The sequence below is a fragment of the Dromiciops gliroides genome, chromosome 4 (assembly GCF_019393635.1).
Source record: "Dromiciops gliroides isolate mDroGli1 chromosome 4, mDroGli1.pri, whole genome shotgun sequence".
In the NCBI taxonomy this organism is placed as follows: Eukaryota; Metazoa; Chordata; class Mammalia; order Microbiotheria; family Microbiotheriidae; genus Dromiciops; species Dromiciops gliroides.
The window spans coordinates 235,375,663-235,395,191 of NC_057864.1; the positions used below are offsets into that span (position 1 = coordinate 235,375,663).

The window sequence follows — 19,529 nt, forward strand, 5'->3', positions numbered from 1 at the left end:
TTATGAAATAAATGTAGTTGGGAGCACGGACCAAGTATAGGCCTGCCATTGTGTTGTTCAGGGAAACCAGTCAATTACTAATCAAGTCTTAGACATACGTGAGGCTTAGAAACTACAGTGGGCATCTGACACTTCTCTTATGAGTCAATCAGATATACCTTCTGAGCTATGTTCATTTTAAAGTGTCTAGCTATATGAATACTCACACCACCTGCAAACACATATAAGTTCAATGTCCCCAGAATAGGGGTGGAGGAGGGGGAAAGTGAAGAATGCAAAAAGATCTCAGAAATTCTTCTTCTCAAGGAATTTACAATTGAATTGAGAGAGAAAATATGAGAAAAAATTTGCAATTCAAGTCAGTAAATAAACCATATGTCAAGGGTGGTAGTAGTCACTTGCCTTTACATAATGCTTGAAGGCTTACAGAGTACTTTTTCACAACAGTACCGTGAGATTAGTAGTTATTTGTTATTACCCCCTTTTTACAGGTGAGAAAACAGAGGTTCTGAAAAGCTCAGTGACTTTCCTTTGATCATGTGCAGTGCTTCACTCCAAGTCTCATAACTACTTGCATTGCTTTATCTGCTATATCCTAGCTTCTTAAAAACTAGGGCGCAACCCCATCTGTGGTCACTTAACTGAATATGGGGGGTCATGAAAAATTTGGCAACTGTAAAAGGTTATGTATACATACTTTATATATCTATATACCCGGCGTTGCATAATAATTTCTTGGACCAAAAGGGTTCCCAGGTAGAAAAAAGTTTAAGAAAGCCTGTACTATACTATGCTACCTTATGACAGATAGTAAGGGCTATCTGAATTTAGAGGCAGAGGGGGAGAAATCATTTTGGGTGGAGTAATCAAGAAGGTAAAAAAAAGGGAATAATTTTGTTTTGTCTTAACTATTTGCATATGTTGCATGTAAACACTTTATTTCATGAAAATCTAACATTTTGGCCTTTATTTTTAGGGCTACAATAGTATCACTGGAAGACTTTGAACAAAGGCTAAATCAAGCTATTGAACGAAATGCATTTTTGGAAAGTGAACTTGATGAAAAGGAATCGTTGCTGGTGTCCGTACAGAGGCTAAAGGATGAAGCAAGAGGTACAGTTTGTTCTCTCCTGCAGTGATTGGTCTGCAACACTTAATTCACATTCTATGTGGCTTCTGTGTGATGAGAACTAAATTAGACTAGCAGGCAGGAAGACCTGAGTTTGAATCCTGGCTCAGAGATTTACTAGCTGTGTGATCTTGGGCAAATCACTGAACTTAACTCAGTCTCAGGTTCCTTATATGTAAAGTGGGGATAATAATAGTGCCCACCTCACACAGTTGTTGTAAAGCTCTTTGCATATCTTAAAGAGCTATATATAAACATTAACTGCTGTTATTTTTATTATTATATTTGCTACTGATTCTTCCTGATCCTGACATTTTCCTAAGAGTATCTGGTGAGAGAATATGAATTAATTCTTAGTGGGAGAAGAGTTAGTGAACATAGAGAGTTAAAGGATAAAGAAAAAGCCAATGGATCCAACAGAAAGAACTGTAGACATTAGAAGAGAACCAGGAAGTATCATTGTCATTGAAGTAAAGGAGAAAAATTAAGGAACAAAGTGAATGTCAAATGTCCTAGAGAAGTCATCAAGGAGGATTTTAAAAAGATCTAGTATTGCCTAAAGAAGGATCATGGTTGACACTAAGAACTCCTTGGGCCAGAGAATTTGAAGTCTTGAGATTTCAATCCAGTGGAGGGGTTCAGGGCTTTTGTTATAATTTTTAGGAAGCCATTAAAAATATTTGCTATTTTAAGGGGCAGCTAGGTGGTGCAGTGGATAGAGCACCAGCCCTGGATTCAGGAGAACCTGAGTTCAAATGTGACCTCAGACACTTGACACTTACTAGCTGTGTGACCCTGGGCAAGTCACTTAACCCTCATTGCCCTGCAAAAACAAAACAAAAATTTGCTATTTCAATAAAATCATTGCTTCCTGCTTGCTCTTTTTTTCATTAGCTATTTTTTTTTCTTTCCCTGTTGGTATGTTAAGAGAATATATCATCTGCTAGTAGTAGAGCATAAATTCCATTACTCTTTCAGAAAAGCAATTAAGAAGAGAGAGAGTATATTAAATTTCTTTTCAGCCAATCATCTGATGTACTTTTGGTTCATTCTGATTTTTTTTTTAATCTGGGTATGCAGTGGCACAAGTAATTATTCTCAAGACTTCAAACATAGTAGTCCCTTAAAATTTTTGAATGAATGAAAAAAATCATTTAAGTGTTTACTGTGTGTAAAGCACTGTATTAAGCAATAGAGATGCTTAAACAACTTCTCCTTTCAAAGAGTTCATATCCTAATAGGGGAACACAACCTATATAGAAGGTTTCAGCTAGAAGTTAGATCAAAAGGCTTAGTGCTCCTTAATATGTAATAAGGCAGCTGGGAACACTTAATCTTTAGTATTGTTCCCATTAAATTAATAAAACCCTATCAGTTTCTGATATCAAATCATTTATGTGATGATGTCCAAGTGTTAAGAACCTTTCCCCCCTCGGGTCTTTAGTAACTGTGGCGGCCGAGGAGGTGACTGCTTCAGCACCTACATGGGCCACATTTCCACAAGGGTTGCTCTTTTTAAGGCAGATTAGAAGTAGTGGCATGAGGTAAGTAGTGCTGTTTCTAGGGCTCTTAGGCTTGCCTGCCTGGTAGGAATGGTTGGTCACCAGTGGATATTGATAGGAATGGGCATGGCAGGCTCCTCCATGGGCCTTGCTCATCTGGATGATGGTTGTGGGACCATTCTGGAAGCAGAGCTGAATAAATGTTTTTAAAGTTCTAAGACATCATTCTCTTAGGCATTGGAGTCATTATATTAACCCAGTAGACACCTTCTTGTATATACATGAGAAATTAAATGATTTAGAAAATGTATAATTGAGACACTGTTGAAAGAATGTATATTCATGGTGGAGAATATGTAGTAGCCCATTCAGGTATGGCTTCCTATGCTTTTGTCTCTGTTTGTCTCTGTTGCTTCCAATAAGTGCTACTACCTAAAATATATATTTTTTAAATTGTAGATTTAAGACAAGAGCTAGCAGTACGTGAAAGGCAGCAAGAAGTAACCAGAAAGTCAGCTCCTAGCTCTCCAACTCTAGATTGTGAAAAAATGGATTCTGCTGTACAGGCATCCCTTTCCTTGCCAGCCACTCCTGTGGGGAAAGGGACAGAGAACAGCTTTCCTTCACCAAAAGGTTTGTAATTTCTTTTTTCTTCCCAGAAGTGGAATGCCACCTCAGAATAGTTTGATGATTAAGCAGGATATTTGGGGATACCAGGGGATCAGGCCTATGATATCCTTGGCATAGTGATACTCCTATGGGAACTCCTGATTGGAAAACTCCTTTTACCAGTGTAGATTGATACCTGCTCTGCCATTTGTAATCTTAGAGAGTTGCTTTGGGCACTTAGAGGTTAATGGGCTTTCCAGGATCACACAGCCAGGCTCCATCAGAGGTAGGGCTTATAGCCAGAGCTTGGAAGCCAGCTCTCTGTCAAGTATGTCATGTTTAAACGAGCCTTTATTAAAAGGGTGGAGAACACTTCTAGTCAGTCGGTCAACCAGCATTAAGTGCCTAGTATGGGCCAGGGGCTGTGTTAAGCGCTAGGTCTACAAAGAAAGGCAAAAACCAAACCAAACCAGAAAAAACCCAGCCCCTGCTCTTGAAGACCTCACAACAACTATGTACAAACAAGATACAGACAGGAAATTTTGGAGTTAGTCTCAGAGGATAGGAGCTAAGAGTAAGTAAGACTGGGGGAAAAACCTCTTGCAGAAGGTTGGAATTTAGCTGAGATTTGAAGAAAGTCAGGAGGTGGCGATGAGGAGGTACAGTCTTCCAGGCCCTGGGGACAGTGAAAATGCTCAGAGTCTAGAGAAGTTCATGAGCGAGAAAGAGCAAGGAGGCCAGTGTATGTGGAGAAGAATAAAGAATAAGACTGGAAACTGGCAGGGCCAGATTATGCCTTCAGAATCTTTAAAAGCCAAAAAGAGGGAGTATGAAGCAGGCATATAAATCATTTCTTGGGTGGATGACCTGCCAAAAGGAAACATTGGAGAAATGTACAAATTAAATATTTTGAGAGAAAAATATATGACATTTAACTAACTTGTTTTTTAATTAAGCATAGAGTACATAAAATTTTATTAAAAGCCAAATTAAATAATAAAAACATAATTTAGTTGCAGGTAGAGAAACATCCAGGGAAAAGAGAGGGATATATTCAAACCAAAAAGAGTGACTGAATGGGGAAAAGACATCTAAGCAAAGAAAAGCAGAGAGAGACTTTTAGGATAGGGGAGAAGTAGAATGGGAAAGGTATTAAGAGTGAAGTAGAAGGGGCAGCTAGGTGGTGTAGTGGATAAAGCACTGGCCCTGGATTCAGGAGGACCTGAGTTCAATTCCAGCCTCAGACACTTGACACTTATTAGCTGTATGACCCTGAGCAAGTCACTTAACCCTCATTACCCCACCAAAAAAAAAAAAAAAGTGAAGTAGAAGAATTAAGAAAGAAAAGAGAGAGGAGCAGATATCTCACCTTGCCCATATCCTGTATTTCACCCTGCCAAAGGCTTTTGTTCTGACTTGTCTCACCACTGATTTCCTTCTCACTCCCAAAGACTCACCAGAAATGAGCCTGTAGCTTTTTGAAAGTCTGTTTATGGGGAGCAGAAAACGCTTCAGTTATTATATTTCATGAGCAAAATTCATTTTTGCAATTAGTACTTGTATATTATGGTTATTACCATAGATAAGAGCACAGGCTAAATATATATTTATAAATAGTTTCCACAGCTACAGAATCTATTCTCTGTATCTTGATATTAATTTTTACTTTCAGTGGAGAGCAGAGTTTGTGGTAAATGTGGAATTGGTTATGGCTTCTTGCCAGTGCTAAATCCATTTTGCTCTATTGCCTCTGAAGGAGAAGACATGAGGGAGAGCAGGGATATGTGTACATCTAAGACTAACTTAATCATAAAAAAGTAGGGGTAGAAGTTATGAAACAAGTTATGCTTATGATGAGTCAATGTAATATGCAAAACTTATTTTTATTTCCTCAAGGTATACCAAATGGTTTTGGTACCAGCCCACTAACTCCTTCTGCAAGGATATCGGCATTAAACATTGTGGGGGATCTCTTGAGGAAAGTAGGGGTGAGTACTCATTTATCCCTTTAAGTTTGTTACTATCTGGTTACTCTGTATTATGTTGGAAGCAAATAATAGAAATGAATCCTTCTTACTATTAAGAAAATGTCTAGGGGGCAGCTAGGTGGCGCAGTGGATAAAACACTGGCCTTGGATTCAGGAGGGCCTGAGTTCTAATCCAGCCTCAGACACTTGACACTTACTAGCTGTGTGACCCTGAGCAAATTACATAACCCTCATTGCCCCGCAAAAAAAAGAAAAAGAAAAAAAGAAAAGAAAAAAGAAAAAGAAAATGTCTAAACTGAGAAACCATAGGATATTTAGAATATCTGGACTTTTTAATAGAAAACCAACTCCACATTTCTGTTTTTTTTTTTTTTTTAAGCAAGGCATGATCAATCTATCTTACCTTGCCTCCCCATCTCCCTTGATGCTGGTTCACAATAAACCTCTAAGGGTAAATGGAAAAGGGGAAGGAGTTCAGATTCTAGTCTCAACCTCATTACTTGTTGAAAGTTCTTTCTCTCTCTCTCTCTCTCTCTCTCTCTCTCTCTCTCTCTCTCTCTCTCTTTTTTTTTTGGTGATGCAATTGGGGTTAAGTGACTTGCCTAGGGTCACACAGCTAGTAAGTGTTAAGTGTCTGAGGTCAGATTTGAACCCAGGTCCTCCTGACCTGAGCCAGTGCTCTATCTACTGGAAAGTTCCCTTAAAAATATGGAGTGGTGGGGCAGCTAGGTAGCACAATGGATAGAGCACCGGCCCTGAAGTCAGGAATACCTGGGTTCAAATCCAGCCTCAGACACTTAACACTTACTAGCTGTGTGACCCTGGGCAAGTCACTTAACCCCAATTGCCTCACTTTAAAAAAAAAATATATGGAGTGGAAACTAAATGACGTAGCTATTCTCAGCAAAACAATGATCCAAGAGAATTTCAAAAGACTCAGGATGAAAAATACTCTCCACATCCAGAGAAAGAACTGTGGTCTGAATGCAGATGGGGGCATACTATTTTTTACTTTGAAAGTAAATTTTTTTTCTTTATCTTCTAAAATAGCATGACTAATATGGAAATAGGTTTTGCATGATTCCATATGTATAACCTTATAATGCTTACTGTCTCAGGGAGGGGAAAGGTGAGGGAGGAAAGGAGAAAATTTGGAACTCAAATTTTTTTAAAAATCAGTGTTAAAAATTGTCTTTTACATGTAATTGGGGGAAAAGTAAAATATTATTAAATATGGTGTGGAAGTTCAAATTAATTTCTCAATCCAATTGTTTAATTATTTTTATGAATAAGATACATTTCTCACAAATAGTTGCGAGTACTTTGTGTTTATATGATTGTCAACTATTACACTATGCATGTGTCCCTAGTCCCTTATAGTCATATTGTTTATTACCAGAATTATTCTTTCTTTTCTTCCCCCTGCACCTTATTTGCCCACCTACTAAATGGGAGTAATGCGATGGATCATGTAGTTAACATGCTAATTTAACCTTTAGCCTCTTCAGTTTGATAGAAAGTCCTGTGGGGCTTTTAGGAGGCTATATAAACACTCACCAGTATTTACCTTTTTGTGAACATTTTATTTATAGACAAGAAGTGTAAGATAGAGATTATGCAATAAAGCCTAACAATAATAGCAAAACTTTGTTAGTTTTGTGCAAAATAGATACTTTTTATTTCAGAAGTACTTTAAAGAGCACCAGATTTGGAGGCAGCAGACTTAGGTTTAAATTCCAGCTCTCTGTATAATCTAAAGAGCTAACTAAATTTAGAAGATCTCAAAGGAGATATTTGGATATTGTTAAAATTTGTGTTATCATTCCCATGTAAGAAGTAGGTATTTGGTTGAGTTGAAAACTAGAGAGAGAAGTAGGAAACCTGAAATCCATCCCTGGCTTTACTACTTTTGTGTTAGAATTTTTATTAACTCTTAGGGTAAGGTAATATTGTCCTTCTTCAGAGAATTCTTAAGTAATAATTCACTGAGCTTATAAAGTGTTTTGACCTCCTTACAAAGAAACTTATTTTGTTAGCTGACTATTGTTTGATTATAGCTCTAGTTTTCTAAGTAATTTAGATAGCCTGTAACCTTTATTTTAAAATGAGGGAGTGGGGTCAATTATGTATGAGGATACAGAAATGGTTTGAAATACAGAGTCTTATATGCAGATATTGTTTTGACAAACAAATTATTCTTTGTTCTTTATTTAGGCCTTAGAATCCAAGTTAGCTGCTTGCAGGAATTTTGCAAAGGATCAAGCATCACGGAAATCATATATTTCAGGGAATGTTAATTGTGGCCTGGTGAATAGCAACAGCACAAAGTTCTCTCGTTCAGGGCATACATCTTTCTTTGATAAAGGGTAAGTTCTAAGGAACATGGGAATTAATTTTTTGGGGTAAGACATCAGGAAAAGTTGCTAAATGATTAAGTATGTTTAATGAAATTTGATGCACTTGAACATATATAAATACACTTACTTAGTTACATAAGTCCAGAAAGCATAAACCAATGGAAACTTGTTAAATTTAATCCCAGTCCCCTGAGATTTGCATTATGTGACATCAACCAGGTTAGAATAGAATTCTTATTCCCTTTAGGGTCTCTGCCCAAACCTTGGAAACCATGTGCAAGGTAACAGACTCCTTTAAGCAATGAAATGTTCCATTTGCCTTACTTGGCAATAGGGATCACTCTCCTTTTGTTGACCCAGAAAGGAAAAATCTTTGGGCTAACTGAAAGAAGTAAATACTTCTAAAGGCACCTCTGATTCAGTAGCTTTTGAGCCATTTCCTCTCTATCACTAATATAAGTAACGTGGTAAAAAGTGAAAACTTTTAGAGTTGGTTAGCGATAACTGAAAGACGCCAGTTTTTGAAGGACCACCCTTTCGGGGAGGAGACCATGACCGACAGCCGTGCGTCTGCTAAGCGCTCTACTTCCCGGGTGTGAGCTTAAAGGCAAGGAGAGAACGGAAGTGGTTCCTTTTTCTCTCCTCGCTCACTCTCTCACCCTGCACACACACAGGCTGACTCAGCTTTGACGCGTGGTCCTTGGTGATCGGCCTGGTCTGGGAGATATATAAGGGAAAGGTTAAAGGGGAGTTGTATGCTCTTATATCCAATTTTAAATCTCACAGTAACATAGGGAGTTCTTTTATCCCATTTTCCCTGTGAAAGCAAAGCATTTAGTTACTAGATTTCATAGACTTTTAAGGGAGCCTAGACTTTTTGTTTCCCTAATTAGCTATGACAAATATATGAAAGGTGTTAATCCCAGATTATTTAAGACCACTGTAAAAGTAGCTTTTATTCTACTTTATAAACATATATAATTGAGTATCTTCATTATCTTTGCCTTAAAAAATTTGACTCTGGATCCAGGCATGTATTACTACAAATTAAAAGCATGCATCATTAGATCTAAAAACCCTAACCATGTGTTGGATATTGCTTAAATCTTAAGTAATTTTTTCTCCAGCTCCTGGAGTTTCTTGGTGTTTACACTCTCCCTGATAAGATGTGGGTAATTTTTTAGACGGACTTGAAGAGTGGCCGTATTTTATTCTGATTTCAAGGAAACAGATAAAATAAAATTTTGTGTGAAGGCGCCTGTTTACCTCAAAAGTGCTATACAGAAAATAAAGGGAATCCTTTATATAGTATTTGCATGTTGGAAACAATATCTAGAAGATAAATTAGATTTTTATCTAGTAACTTCAGATTGTCTCTAATAAATTAGTTATTTTCTCTCTGTTTTGAGTTGTGTTTTCTAGGAAATACATCAAACCTGTTAATACCATTCCAGGGGAACTGAGATAAACCACAATTTCACTGATAAAATGCAGTGTAATCTCAGAGACAAGCTAATATGTATTCCCATAAAGATGGAGTTAAATTAGATGCAATCCAGAATCCTCTTTTGTTCCAGTTTCATTTGTAGTTCAGAATATCTGAAGTTTTTCCTAGTTGTAGAAAGCCTATTAACAACTTGATGATGGGGATAGGGGGAGAAGTGGGTAGATGATGGAAGGATAAAGGAAGATCTTGAACTGGAACTCAGTATATTTTCACATAGAAACAATGTATGAAGTGTTGGTTTAGGGTGATCAGTACGATACTAATTGCATGTACTAGCATAGTATATTATGATACTACTGTAATTGTGTTATGGACTAAAGATATTTTTGTGGATTGACCTAGGAATTTAGCCACTAGTTAAAATACTTACTGTGGGGGCAGCTAGGTAGCACAGTGGATAGAGCACTGGCCCTGGAGTCAGGAGGACATGAGTTCAAATCCGGCCTCAGACACTTAACACTTACTAGCTGTGTGACCCTAGGCAAGTCACTTAACCCCAATTGCCTCACCAAAAAAAAAAACAAACCCAACAACTTACTTACTGTGGGAAAATGTATTCTTGTCTTTAAACATCTGATCTATAGATACATTTTTGGAGCTCTAACCCTTCTGTAGGTTGGGAACATTATTTGCTTATGATGCCCTGTTCCTGTTTCAGGTCACTGAATTATGGCTAAGAAAATAAGACTAGTTAGAAACATGAAGGAAGAGAAATTTTTGTTAGTCAGATGGTCATCATGTTTCCTGGTGGGCCAGGAGGCATCATGTGGAGGCCAGATGGTGGTCTGATACTTCTTTTGATCCCAAGGGACACCCTCTCTCTGGCTTCAGTTAACCTGAGGTTCATTTATTGCCATTTAATATATGTCAGCATATGCCAGCTTGGGAACAGTATTTTTTTTTAAACTTTTTTATTTGAATTGCTTGTGTTTAAAAAAAAAAACACCAAGAGATCTTATTGTGTTCAAATCCTAGTGCAAGAAAGTATTGAATTATCAAAATAATCTTTATCATCTTATCCAGAGATGACCCTTGATGCCTCTTTCTGTAGGTGGTACTCTGATGAGACTGAATGATCTCTAAGGCCTGCCATTCTGCAACATTTCTCTGTCTCTCTTTTTTTTTTGCAGGCAATAGGGGGTTAAGTGACTTGCCCAGGGTCACACAGCTAGTAAGTGTCAAGTGTCTGAGGCCGGATTTGAACTCAGGTCCTCCTGAATCCAGGGCCCGTGCTTTAACCACTGCGCCATCTAGCTGCCCCTTCTGCAACATTTCTAACACGCTAGCTTCCATGCTCTGTTGTCCAGGCCTTCTCTCTCTTTACCCTCTCCCCACAAGGTAGCTCCAAAGTAATTCTCTGGCAGCTGTTCAGATTCCTTTCTTTATTCTTGTTCATGAGTCAGGTACCTTTTTAACAACTTGCTTCTTTGACCTATTCTCATGTGTTGTGAGCTGGAACTGTGGACATACAGAAGCTCTTCAAACCTAGCGCAATGTCTGACATGTTATTTGATAAATGCTTTTTGACTGATATCTCGAGGGGCAGTCTTTAGAGAAAAAAGCTTATAAGTAGATTGGGTTGATCTCTGGAAATTAGATTCTTACTTGTCTCAGTCAACATGAGACAAATATGTAACACTGTCAGGCCTTATTATTATTGTTACTTGGTGAATTTTTTAAACTATATTAAATTGTAGCATTAGTTGATTAGAATTTTATTGTCATTTTTTCTTTTCTCTGTGACAACTCTTTAAATGGATCAGCTAGTGATGTATACTCTTCTGTCCAGTCTACTCTTCTGTTCTTGTTTGGATGAAGGAACTATTGAACAGGAATTCATCTTGTCATTTGCCATATCCAAAGATATGGTCTCAAGTCTCTACTTCTGCCATTGCTTTGCTGTGTATTCAAATCACTTTATCTTTCTGGGAGTCACATTACTCATCTAGCAAACTGAATGATCTCTATAGTGTGTGACTCTAGCTCAGGCTTTGTTCTCCAAAAGCGGGTAGAAGTAGGGAAGGAGAGGGATTCAAAAAGAAAACAAGGAGTGAATTATTTTGATGGGGAAAATTGTGTTGGTTGTTAACAACCTCTTGCTTAAGGATACCTTATTTAACATTCACAACACTGGCCCATAGTCAAAAGATTACAATGCTTCTGCAAATTAAGAGAAGTTTGGTAAAGGAGTTGAATTAAGCACAACCATTTAAAGAAAGTTTTAGTGTAAACTCAAAAATGTCCATAAAGAAGAAATATTAAATTGAAGATAATTCCAGAGGGAAGGCAAGTCACTTTCTTACCTTCTGCTTCCTTAAACTTGATGAGCCCTAGGATCTCTTCCATCTTTGACATTCAGCAATTCTATAACGTGTGTGTGTGTGTGTGTGTGTGTGTGTTTGTTTTAAAGCATTGTCCACATATCTTCGCAAAGATACTGGAGTGGTTTGTGATTTCCTTCCCTAGCTCATTTTACAGATGAGAAAACTGAGGCAAATAGGGTTGTGACTTGTCCAGGATCACACAGCTAGTAAGTGTCTGAGGCTAGATTTGATCTTGGGAAGATGAGAGCCTCCAGTCCCACATTCAGCATACCACCTAGCTGTCCCCCACATCCCTCCCTATCCCTAATTCTAGGAGACCCAAAAGTCTTAAAAGCATTTCCAGTATGCTGAGACACCTTCTATTTCCCACTGGCAGTCAACAGCATTCTGGTACAGCATTTTCTATTAAGTATTTGATTTAAGGAATATTTTTTTAAAATTAGAATTTTTTTTTTGAAAATATGTATCTTTGGGGCAGCTAGGTGGCACAGTGGATAGAGCGCTGGCCCTGGAGTCAAGAGGACCTGAGTTCAAATCCAGCCTCAGACACTTGACACTTACTAGTTATGTGATTCTAGGCAAGTCACTTAACCCTGATTGCCCCGCAAAGAAAAAAAAATGTATTCTTATTGTTAAATATACAATTTAAAAACATTTTTCTTGATTCTCAAATGATTTTTGTGACATCTGAGTGCTAGAGTTTTTCTGAAAGTATTTCAGATTGCATTTCTGAAATTATGTATCAATGGGAAATTTTTTTTAAAAACTGGTTTTCAGATACATTACTTACTCGTTTCACAAAAAAAGCATGTGTGAAGTCTAAGTTGTCTGGTCTAAATGATCTAGAAGTAGGATATAATAGTTACACCCTGATAAGTAGGGCATTTGGCTAATTGAATGTTCTGGTTAATTAAGGCATAACCAGGAAGCCCTTTTAATTTCAGCCTGTGCTATTAAACATTTGTAAAAACAACTTAATGTACTTTTCTGCCACAGGATGGTATGTGGATGAAAATGGAACTTTTTATTTGATGACTCAGTACTATATGAGTGCTTCAGGGACTTCTTCATGAAGCTTGTCATTTTGCAATATGGTTAAATACAGGAGGTTTAGGATAGTAGGCTGTGTTTATGCTGGTCCTAGAATACATCCTGTTGACTTTTTTTTTTTTTTTTTTTGGTGAGGCAGTTGGGGTTAAGTGACTTGCCCAGGGTCACACAGCTAGTTAAGTGTTAAGTGTCTGAGGTCAGATTTGAACTCAGATCCTCCTGAATCCAGGGCCAGTGCTCTATCCACTGCGCCACCTAGTTGCCCCGGAATACATCCTGGAAATAAACTTAAACGTCTCCATTAGCTTATAGAGTCGAAAAATTCTAGTTATTTGAAGGTTCTGGCTAATGAAGGCTTCACTATTATTAATTCGGAAATCCACAGAATGTGTATTGCCACATTCACATTAATAAATTGTAAAGAATTAATCATGATTTAGAAGCCCCAGCGCCTTCTCACTGGCACAGTACTCCACCCACCTTGCACCCACGCCTATGGTGGGCCTGGCCAAATTATAATGATGGGAAGATGGGAAGCCCGGAGAGGGCAGTCAGGTGACCTTTGGCAGGCAGAAGCTGGGAGGCTGACGGTTCTACAACTGTCTGTTAATTCTGTCAATCAGGGCTGCCAGCCAATTAGCTTCCAGCTGTGTGTTTGTCTGCCCTGTTTCCTGGGAGAGAGGGGGTTGCTGGTAAGGAGAAGGGAGGAGATTGGTCATTCTGGCATTTGAGCTGGAGAGAGATGGGATGCAGCTGTGTGCTCTGCTGAGCCCTGGGTGGTGGTGTGATCATAGGTCATATAATTTTTCTTTCCCCCATTCCCTTTTTTTCCTTGTCCTTAATTCTACTAATCTTACTTGTGTTTTCAAGTTCATTCTTGTTAATATATCCTGTTCTGTTTTGAAAGAAGCTGTTCATCTCCTTCCTTGCCCCAATATTGCAGCAAGCCACCTAACTAACATTCCCCAATTAAAATTTGACCCCTACAAAATGTTCCCTCAGTGGCCCCTTCCTGCCAATAGCTCTTAGTTTTTCCCCGTTGTATCACTTAACTAAAAGCGCACATGCTCTGCCACTGTGTTCTCCTTCAAAAACAAATTGCCAGGTGTTCCAGGCTTTCACTTCCATAGTGACACTAGCCTTAAAACATCCCTGGAGCTTTGCTCTGCCCTTGGCTTGGATGATACAACTGCTCAATGATCTACACAATTAAAACAGTTGCCTATGACACACACACAAATAAATGGCCATATCCATTGTATAAATGTGTTTGGCTTAACTGTATTTGTTACAAGGGAGAGCATTTTGGGGGGAGGGAGGGAGTTGTTGGGACTTGGGAGAGGATGGTTATAGTGGTGCCCCCCCACCAAAAGGAAAGTGTGAAACATTTTAAAAAGACACACAAAGGAGCTGAAGGAAGTTCAGAAAGAGATACGTTAGCAGAGCAGTTTTGGAACTACTGTATTATGATATGCTTTCATATGCTGTGTTGATTATATTCTTTGAAAACTCAAGCTATACATAATAGAGATTTGTGGTTTCACTTAGAATCATTTTCTGTTTTCTTTGACTCTGAAAATGATTGTTTGTCAAGTTGATAATAACACAAAAGACAATTTAATTAAAATAAAAATAAAACAAAATCAGATGACCATTTGATACCTGTTAAAGTGTGATGCTAGAAAGGAAGGACAACAGTCTTTAAACAATCTAATTTCTTGTGGGCCTTGTGCCCATTTGCATATGTTAATTTTTCATGAATAGTGTGAAAATAGTCTATGTGTTGCTACTTACATAAATTGTTTCCTTTTTTCTTTTCTTAGGCAAGAAAAAGTCATATTCCCCACCTTGTTCATGGGTAATTGAATTATTTTGCTGTGGTTGGGTGCATTGTTTGAATCCTGGTGCCTGATAGAGAAATTAACCAAAATTCAGCATACTAACTGCATGGGCCTGACTCAGCTCAATTCAACAGATAAGACTTGCTCTGGGCCAGTACCATTCTGGGGATACAAAGACAAAAACTGCCCTTAAGGGACTCCTCTTCTTTTCTCAGTTTTAACCAGCTGGTTACATGCTGCTGGGTACATTCTACTTTTAAAAAGACCTGAAGGAGCTGCAGTTCTGGTTCTCATGCCACTGAATGGCTCTTGTTTCCTCTTACTCACCCCATAAATCCACTCTGTTGCTAAATCTTGTCATTTCTGCAAGCATCTTTTTTTTTGGGGGGGGGCAGCGGGGCAGTGAGGGTTAAGTGACTTGCCCAGGGTCACCCAGCTAGTAAGTGCCAAGTGTTTGAGGCTGGGTTTGAACTCAGGTCCTCCTGAATCCAGGGCTGGTGCTTTATCCACTGCGCCACCTGGCTGCCTCCACAAGCATCTCTTATATGTCCCCTTTTTTTCTACTCACATGGCTACCACCCCAGTGAAGGCCCTTATTACCTTATACCTAGACTAGTGCAAAAAAACCTTTCTAACTGGTCACTGGGCCTCCAGTCTGTCCCTATAACCAGTCACTCTTCCACTTAATTGCCAAAGTCATATTTCTAAAGTGTCAGTCTGATCAGTCACTCCCTAACACTGCCATGATCAAATATGAGGTCCTCTCTTTGACATCTAAAACTCTTCATTACCTGAATAACCCCCTTCACTCTTTCCAGTCTTCTTATACTTTAGTCCCCTTCACACACTGTACAATTGAGCAACACTGGCCTACTTGGAAATCCTTAACAGAGTACCCCGTATCCCATCTCCCTTCCTTTGATGTTCCCCCATGCCTGGAATGCTCTGACCTCCTCACCCCCCTCTTTGTTTCCCTTATTTCTAAACTCAGCTTTCCCAATGCTGCCAACTGCTACTGCCTTCTCCTTTCAGATTACTATCATCTACTATGTATGTATGTATGTAGCTAGTTACATATGTTGTCTTCCCCATTAGAATACAAAATTTTTGAGATCAGGGATTGTACTTTTTGGGGTTTTTTTGCATCTCTAGTGCTTAGTGCAGCACATGGCTCATATTTAAGTTCGTAATGAATGCTTGTTGGTGGACTGGGTGACTGATTAGGAGTTTTTTCTTTCTTTTCAGGAATCAGCAACCATTTAAAAATTTTCTGCCTATGTTTTACCATAGGTGAATGGGGTTTTGTTTTTTAGTGGTTTGGCAATTTAGACCTAGATTTAACTCATTCCTCCAATGGAAACCTTGCCCTAGGAGTAAAGTCCATGGTTCTATTTTCAAATCTCCTTTCCCCTTCGCCTAGCTGCTTTTCCATTTGTCCTTTAGACAGAGCATACATTATTTCTCTAGATTCTCACAAAACCCCGTGAGTTAGGTAGTGACAAGTTTTGGCACTAGTGACTGGTCAGGGCTCTAGGTAATGTGGAGCCAGGAATCACTTCATCATAATCTAATGCGATTTTGTGGATTTCAAATTGTTACCTGGTATTTTTTGTATTCCCAAATCATGATTTGTATCTGTTCTCTTATTCTCCATGCTTACTTTAGGAGGCCTCAGAGGGGACCTCAGAGTGAGTGAGAGTGACACATAGGGAAACAGATATGTCTTCTCTAGTGATTTCCCAGTTTCAGAACAGCAGGGATGTTGACAAGATGGAAACCATGGCTGTTCCTGAGCAGCAGCTTCTCTTCCCCCATTAAACTCCACTCAGAGCAGTGGTGCTCAGCTTCAATGTACTCTCGACCTCTTAGAGTCAGGAGGAAGCATCTTGTAAAGAGTGAAGTACTCCGGAAATGTAGCTGGGAGTCCTAGCCAGACAGTACTTTGATTATGTCTGGACCACATCCATTCCAGTTTCCATTGTCTTTTCCCAGTTGAAACTGTTCTGGCTGAGACCTGAAGCAGCTTTTTTTGTGGTTACAGACCTAAAGTTCTCTTCTGCTTTTCTGCTTTCTTTTACTCTATTCGATTCATGCAACATTGTACTGTGGAAAGAATGCTGAGAGACCTAGGTCCTACTCCAGTCTCTGATACTGCAGGATTTTGGTTAAAAAAGTATAGAAACACAACTCTTATAGAGTTTTATAGGTTCTTAAAGAGTAGTCCAAGAGCCCTGGGGATCCTCAATACCATTTCAAAAGTCCCTGAGGTCAGAACAGATTTTGTAATAATACCAAGACTTTATTTGCCTATTAAAATACTCATTGCTTTTTAGAGGCTGCTAGGTGGAATCGGGAAGACCTGAATCCCAAACTGGCCTCAGACGTATACTCATTGTACCCATAATGTACTCAACCCATAAGCCTTAGTTTCCTCAACCTTAAAATGGGGATAACAATAGCTAATTCTCAGGTTTCCCTCTCCTCCCCTGTGTGTGAAACCAGATTTGTTTTTGGAAAATACTTATTTTTCATAAAAGTTATTTATGTTAACATGAAATGGGTATATTGTTATTTTAATGAATTAATAAATATTTTAAACATTTATCAGATTTAGTTTCCCATAGATAAAACCTGCATAAACAGAGCTCAATAATTATTAAGTGTTAAGGGTCCTGAGACCAAAAAATATAAGAACCTCTGTCTAGTGGAAAGTCTGCTGGACTTAAGAGTAACTAGGGTGGGGCAGCTAGGTGGGGCAGTGGATAAAGCACCAGCCCTGGATTCAGGAGTACCTGAGTTCAAATCCGGCCTCAGACACTTGACACTTACTAGTTGTGTGACCCTGGGCAAGTCACTTAACCCCCATTGCGCCACCAAAAAAAAAGAGTAACTAGGGAATCAAGCCAGGCCAGCCTCTGACCATTACCAGCTCTGGAACAATGGGGACCCACTTCTCTGACCCTCAGTTTCTTGTCAAATGGCAATACTAACTGGAGTACCTACCTCACTGGCTCGTTGTGAGGCTCAAATAACACACATGGTAAAGTGTTTTTCCGGTCTTAAAGCCTTATACAAGTGTCAGCTATTTTTCAGTTGGTGACCCCTCTGAGGCTGTACTTATGCCCAACTTTCTTTCCTTTTATCATTTGATTTCTCCTTACCCATGTCCATCCCCCAGCACAGTCTAGATTTCAGTGATCTCTTATTTGAATCTTTGATCCCTGCCAGGATTGCCACTGTGGTTGTTGAATAATCCTGTGACGGAAGTATTTTTCAGTTTGGGGAAAGTGCAGGAGGCCTGGGTTGTAGCCCTGTTTGACCTTGGGTTAGTCACTTCTCTTAGTGCCTCAGGTTTTTGTTTTTTTCCCTGTAAAATGAATCTGAGCTAGATAGTCTAGCTCTGATGCTTCTATGACGACCTTAGTAGTACTTGCTATACATCCTAGATTCGGCACAGTAGTCCTCTAGAGAAAGGATCCCCTTTTGCCAGAAATCAGCAAACAGTTTTTTAAATCTCTGCCCTTGTTACTCAGAATGGGCATTTATTTTTTAGTATCTTGGGAACTAGACTTTTATAAGTCCTGGATTTAACTCCTCTCCTCTTACTGGAAACTTAAAGTCCCAGGTAGTAGTCTCCCCAGGGGCAAAGTATGTCCATGTGTCTGCTTTCATCTACTTCCCTCCAGTTCTTTTTCCCCCGCCCCTCACCTTCAATACCTGTCTTTTCAATTGGCATTCAGATAGAGAAATAGAGTCTGTGTTATTTGTCATCTGATCCTCAAAATAATTTCCGAGGTAAAGAGTTACAAGTATTTATCTCCATTTTCCAGATTTGAAAGCCTCAGACTCAGAGATGAATTGACACGACTAGTAGATGGTAGAGCTGAGACCCTGTCAATGCCTGGTCTTTTTTATTCCAAGTTAAGTGCTCTTTCCATTCACTTCCTACACTGTGTAGAAAAGGAATTGAGGTGACTTTAAGGTACTTGGTATCACAGGGGTGAAAGAAAGGGGGTTCAGTATTACACATCATTTGTCTCCTTCTCTGAAATTATCTGCAGCAGCAAAAATCTGTTGAGTTTCAAAGCAGCTGTTCATGGAGACTCCTTTAAGGGACACTGGATCTGCCAAAGGGCACAGGTGAGGCACATGGCAGCCTACAGTGAGCATTAGTAGTAGTAGTCACTCTGGCAGTCAGTGAATGCTTCATAGAACAGCTGGGACTTGAAGTGAACCATGAAGTATGCTCGCAAGAGGCTTCTCTTTGCTCTCCTTGCCTTCTCTCTCTCAAATCCAGTACATCATCTACTCAGCAGCCACAGAGAGTAGAACCTGCTAAAGTGCAAGCCTGACCATGTCTTCTCCCCTCCATTCCCTCTCCCTCTACCCCCCCATGTACTCAGTAAATTCCAGTAGCTCCCTCTTACCTCAAGGAGCAAATATAAAATATACAACCTGGGGCAGCTAGGTGGCACAATGGATAAAGCACTGGCCCTGGATTCAGGAGGACCTGAGTTCAAATCTGGCCTCAGACACTTGACACTTACTAGCTGTGTGACCCTGGGCAAGTCACTTAACCTTCATTGCCCCCCCGCCCAAATACACAACTTGGCTCCTTCCTGCTTTCCCAGTCTACTTATCACATATTCTACAATCCATGCAATACTGCCCTTCTTGCTGTTCTTGAGCACAATGTTCCAACTTCCATCTGTGTCCCTTTGCACTGGCTGGGTCTCATGCTTAAGCTGCTTCCTCCTTCCTGCCTCCTGGCTTCCCCTTAAAGCTTCCTTCAAGCCTCAGCTTATATCCCGTTTCCTGGCAGAGGCCTTTCCTTATCTTCCCCACTCGGGATGCCTTTTCCTTTGAGATTTACACTGTATATCTCACCTGTGTCCATTTGTTTGCATGTTGTCTCCCCTTTTAGTAAGTGAATCTCTTAAGGACCAGTGCTGTTTTTAGCCTTTTCTTTGTATTCTTAGCACTTAGCAAGATACCTGGCACATAGTAAAGCACTTCACTGCTTGCTGACTGACAAGGTCTTTTCTCTAAGTCAGACATCTTTAGCTCAACCCTTCATCTTGAGGCTCTTTTCCAGCTTGTTCACTCTTTTCTGGGTCTCTCCTGCTTACTTCCTGAATTAGTATCTTTCTGAATTGTAGTGCCTAGAATGGGATCTTTCCTGGATCACTTTTTCTCCATAACCTTTGATAAGTCTTTGATAC

At 39.4% G+C, this 19,529-nt stretch overlaps 1 protein-coding gene across 8 annotated transcripts in view; it reads left to right on the forward strand.

Annotated features, from left to right (window-relative positions):
- Positions 1-19,529, forward strand: part of NDEL1 (nudE neurodevelopment protein 1 like 1) — a 75,215-nt gene that overhangs the window by 50,970 nt on the left and 4,716 nt on the right. For 4 of the 8 annotated variants that reach the window (XR_006356229.1, XR_006356228.1, XM_044000016.1 and 1 more), the window contains exons 6-9: positions 977-1,113; positions 3,091-3,264; positions 5,137-5,228; positions 7,443-7,594. Coding sequence is in view for 6 of the 8 variants with exons in the window: in XM_044000016.1 (XP_043855951.1) it covers positions 977-1,113; positions 3,091-3,264; positions 5,137-5,228; positions 7,443-7,594 (555 nt within the window). In the remaining 2 variants the exon portion in view is untranslated. Of the gene's footprint in view, positions 1-976; positions 1,114-3,090; positions 3,265-5,136; positions 5,229-7,442; positions 7,595-14,289; positions 14,325-18,137; positions 18,802-19,529 lie in introns of those variants that run through there. The other 4 variants (XM_044000017.1, XM_044000013.1, XM_044000014.1 and 1 more) reach the window with 4 other exon arrangements.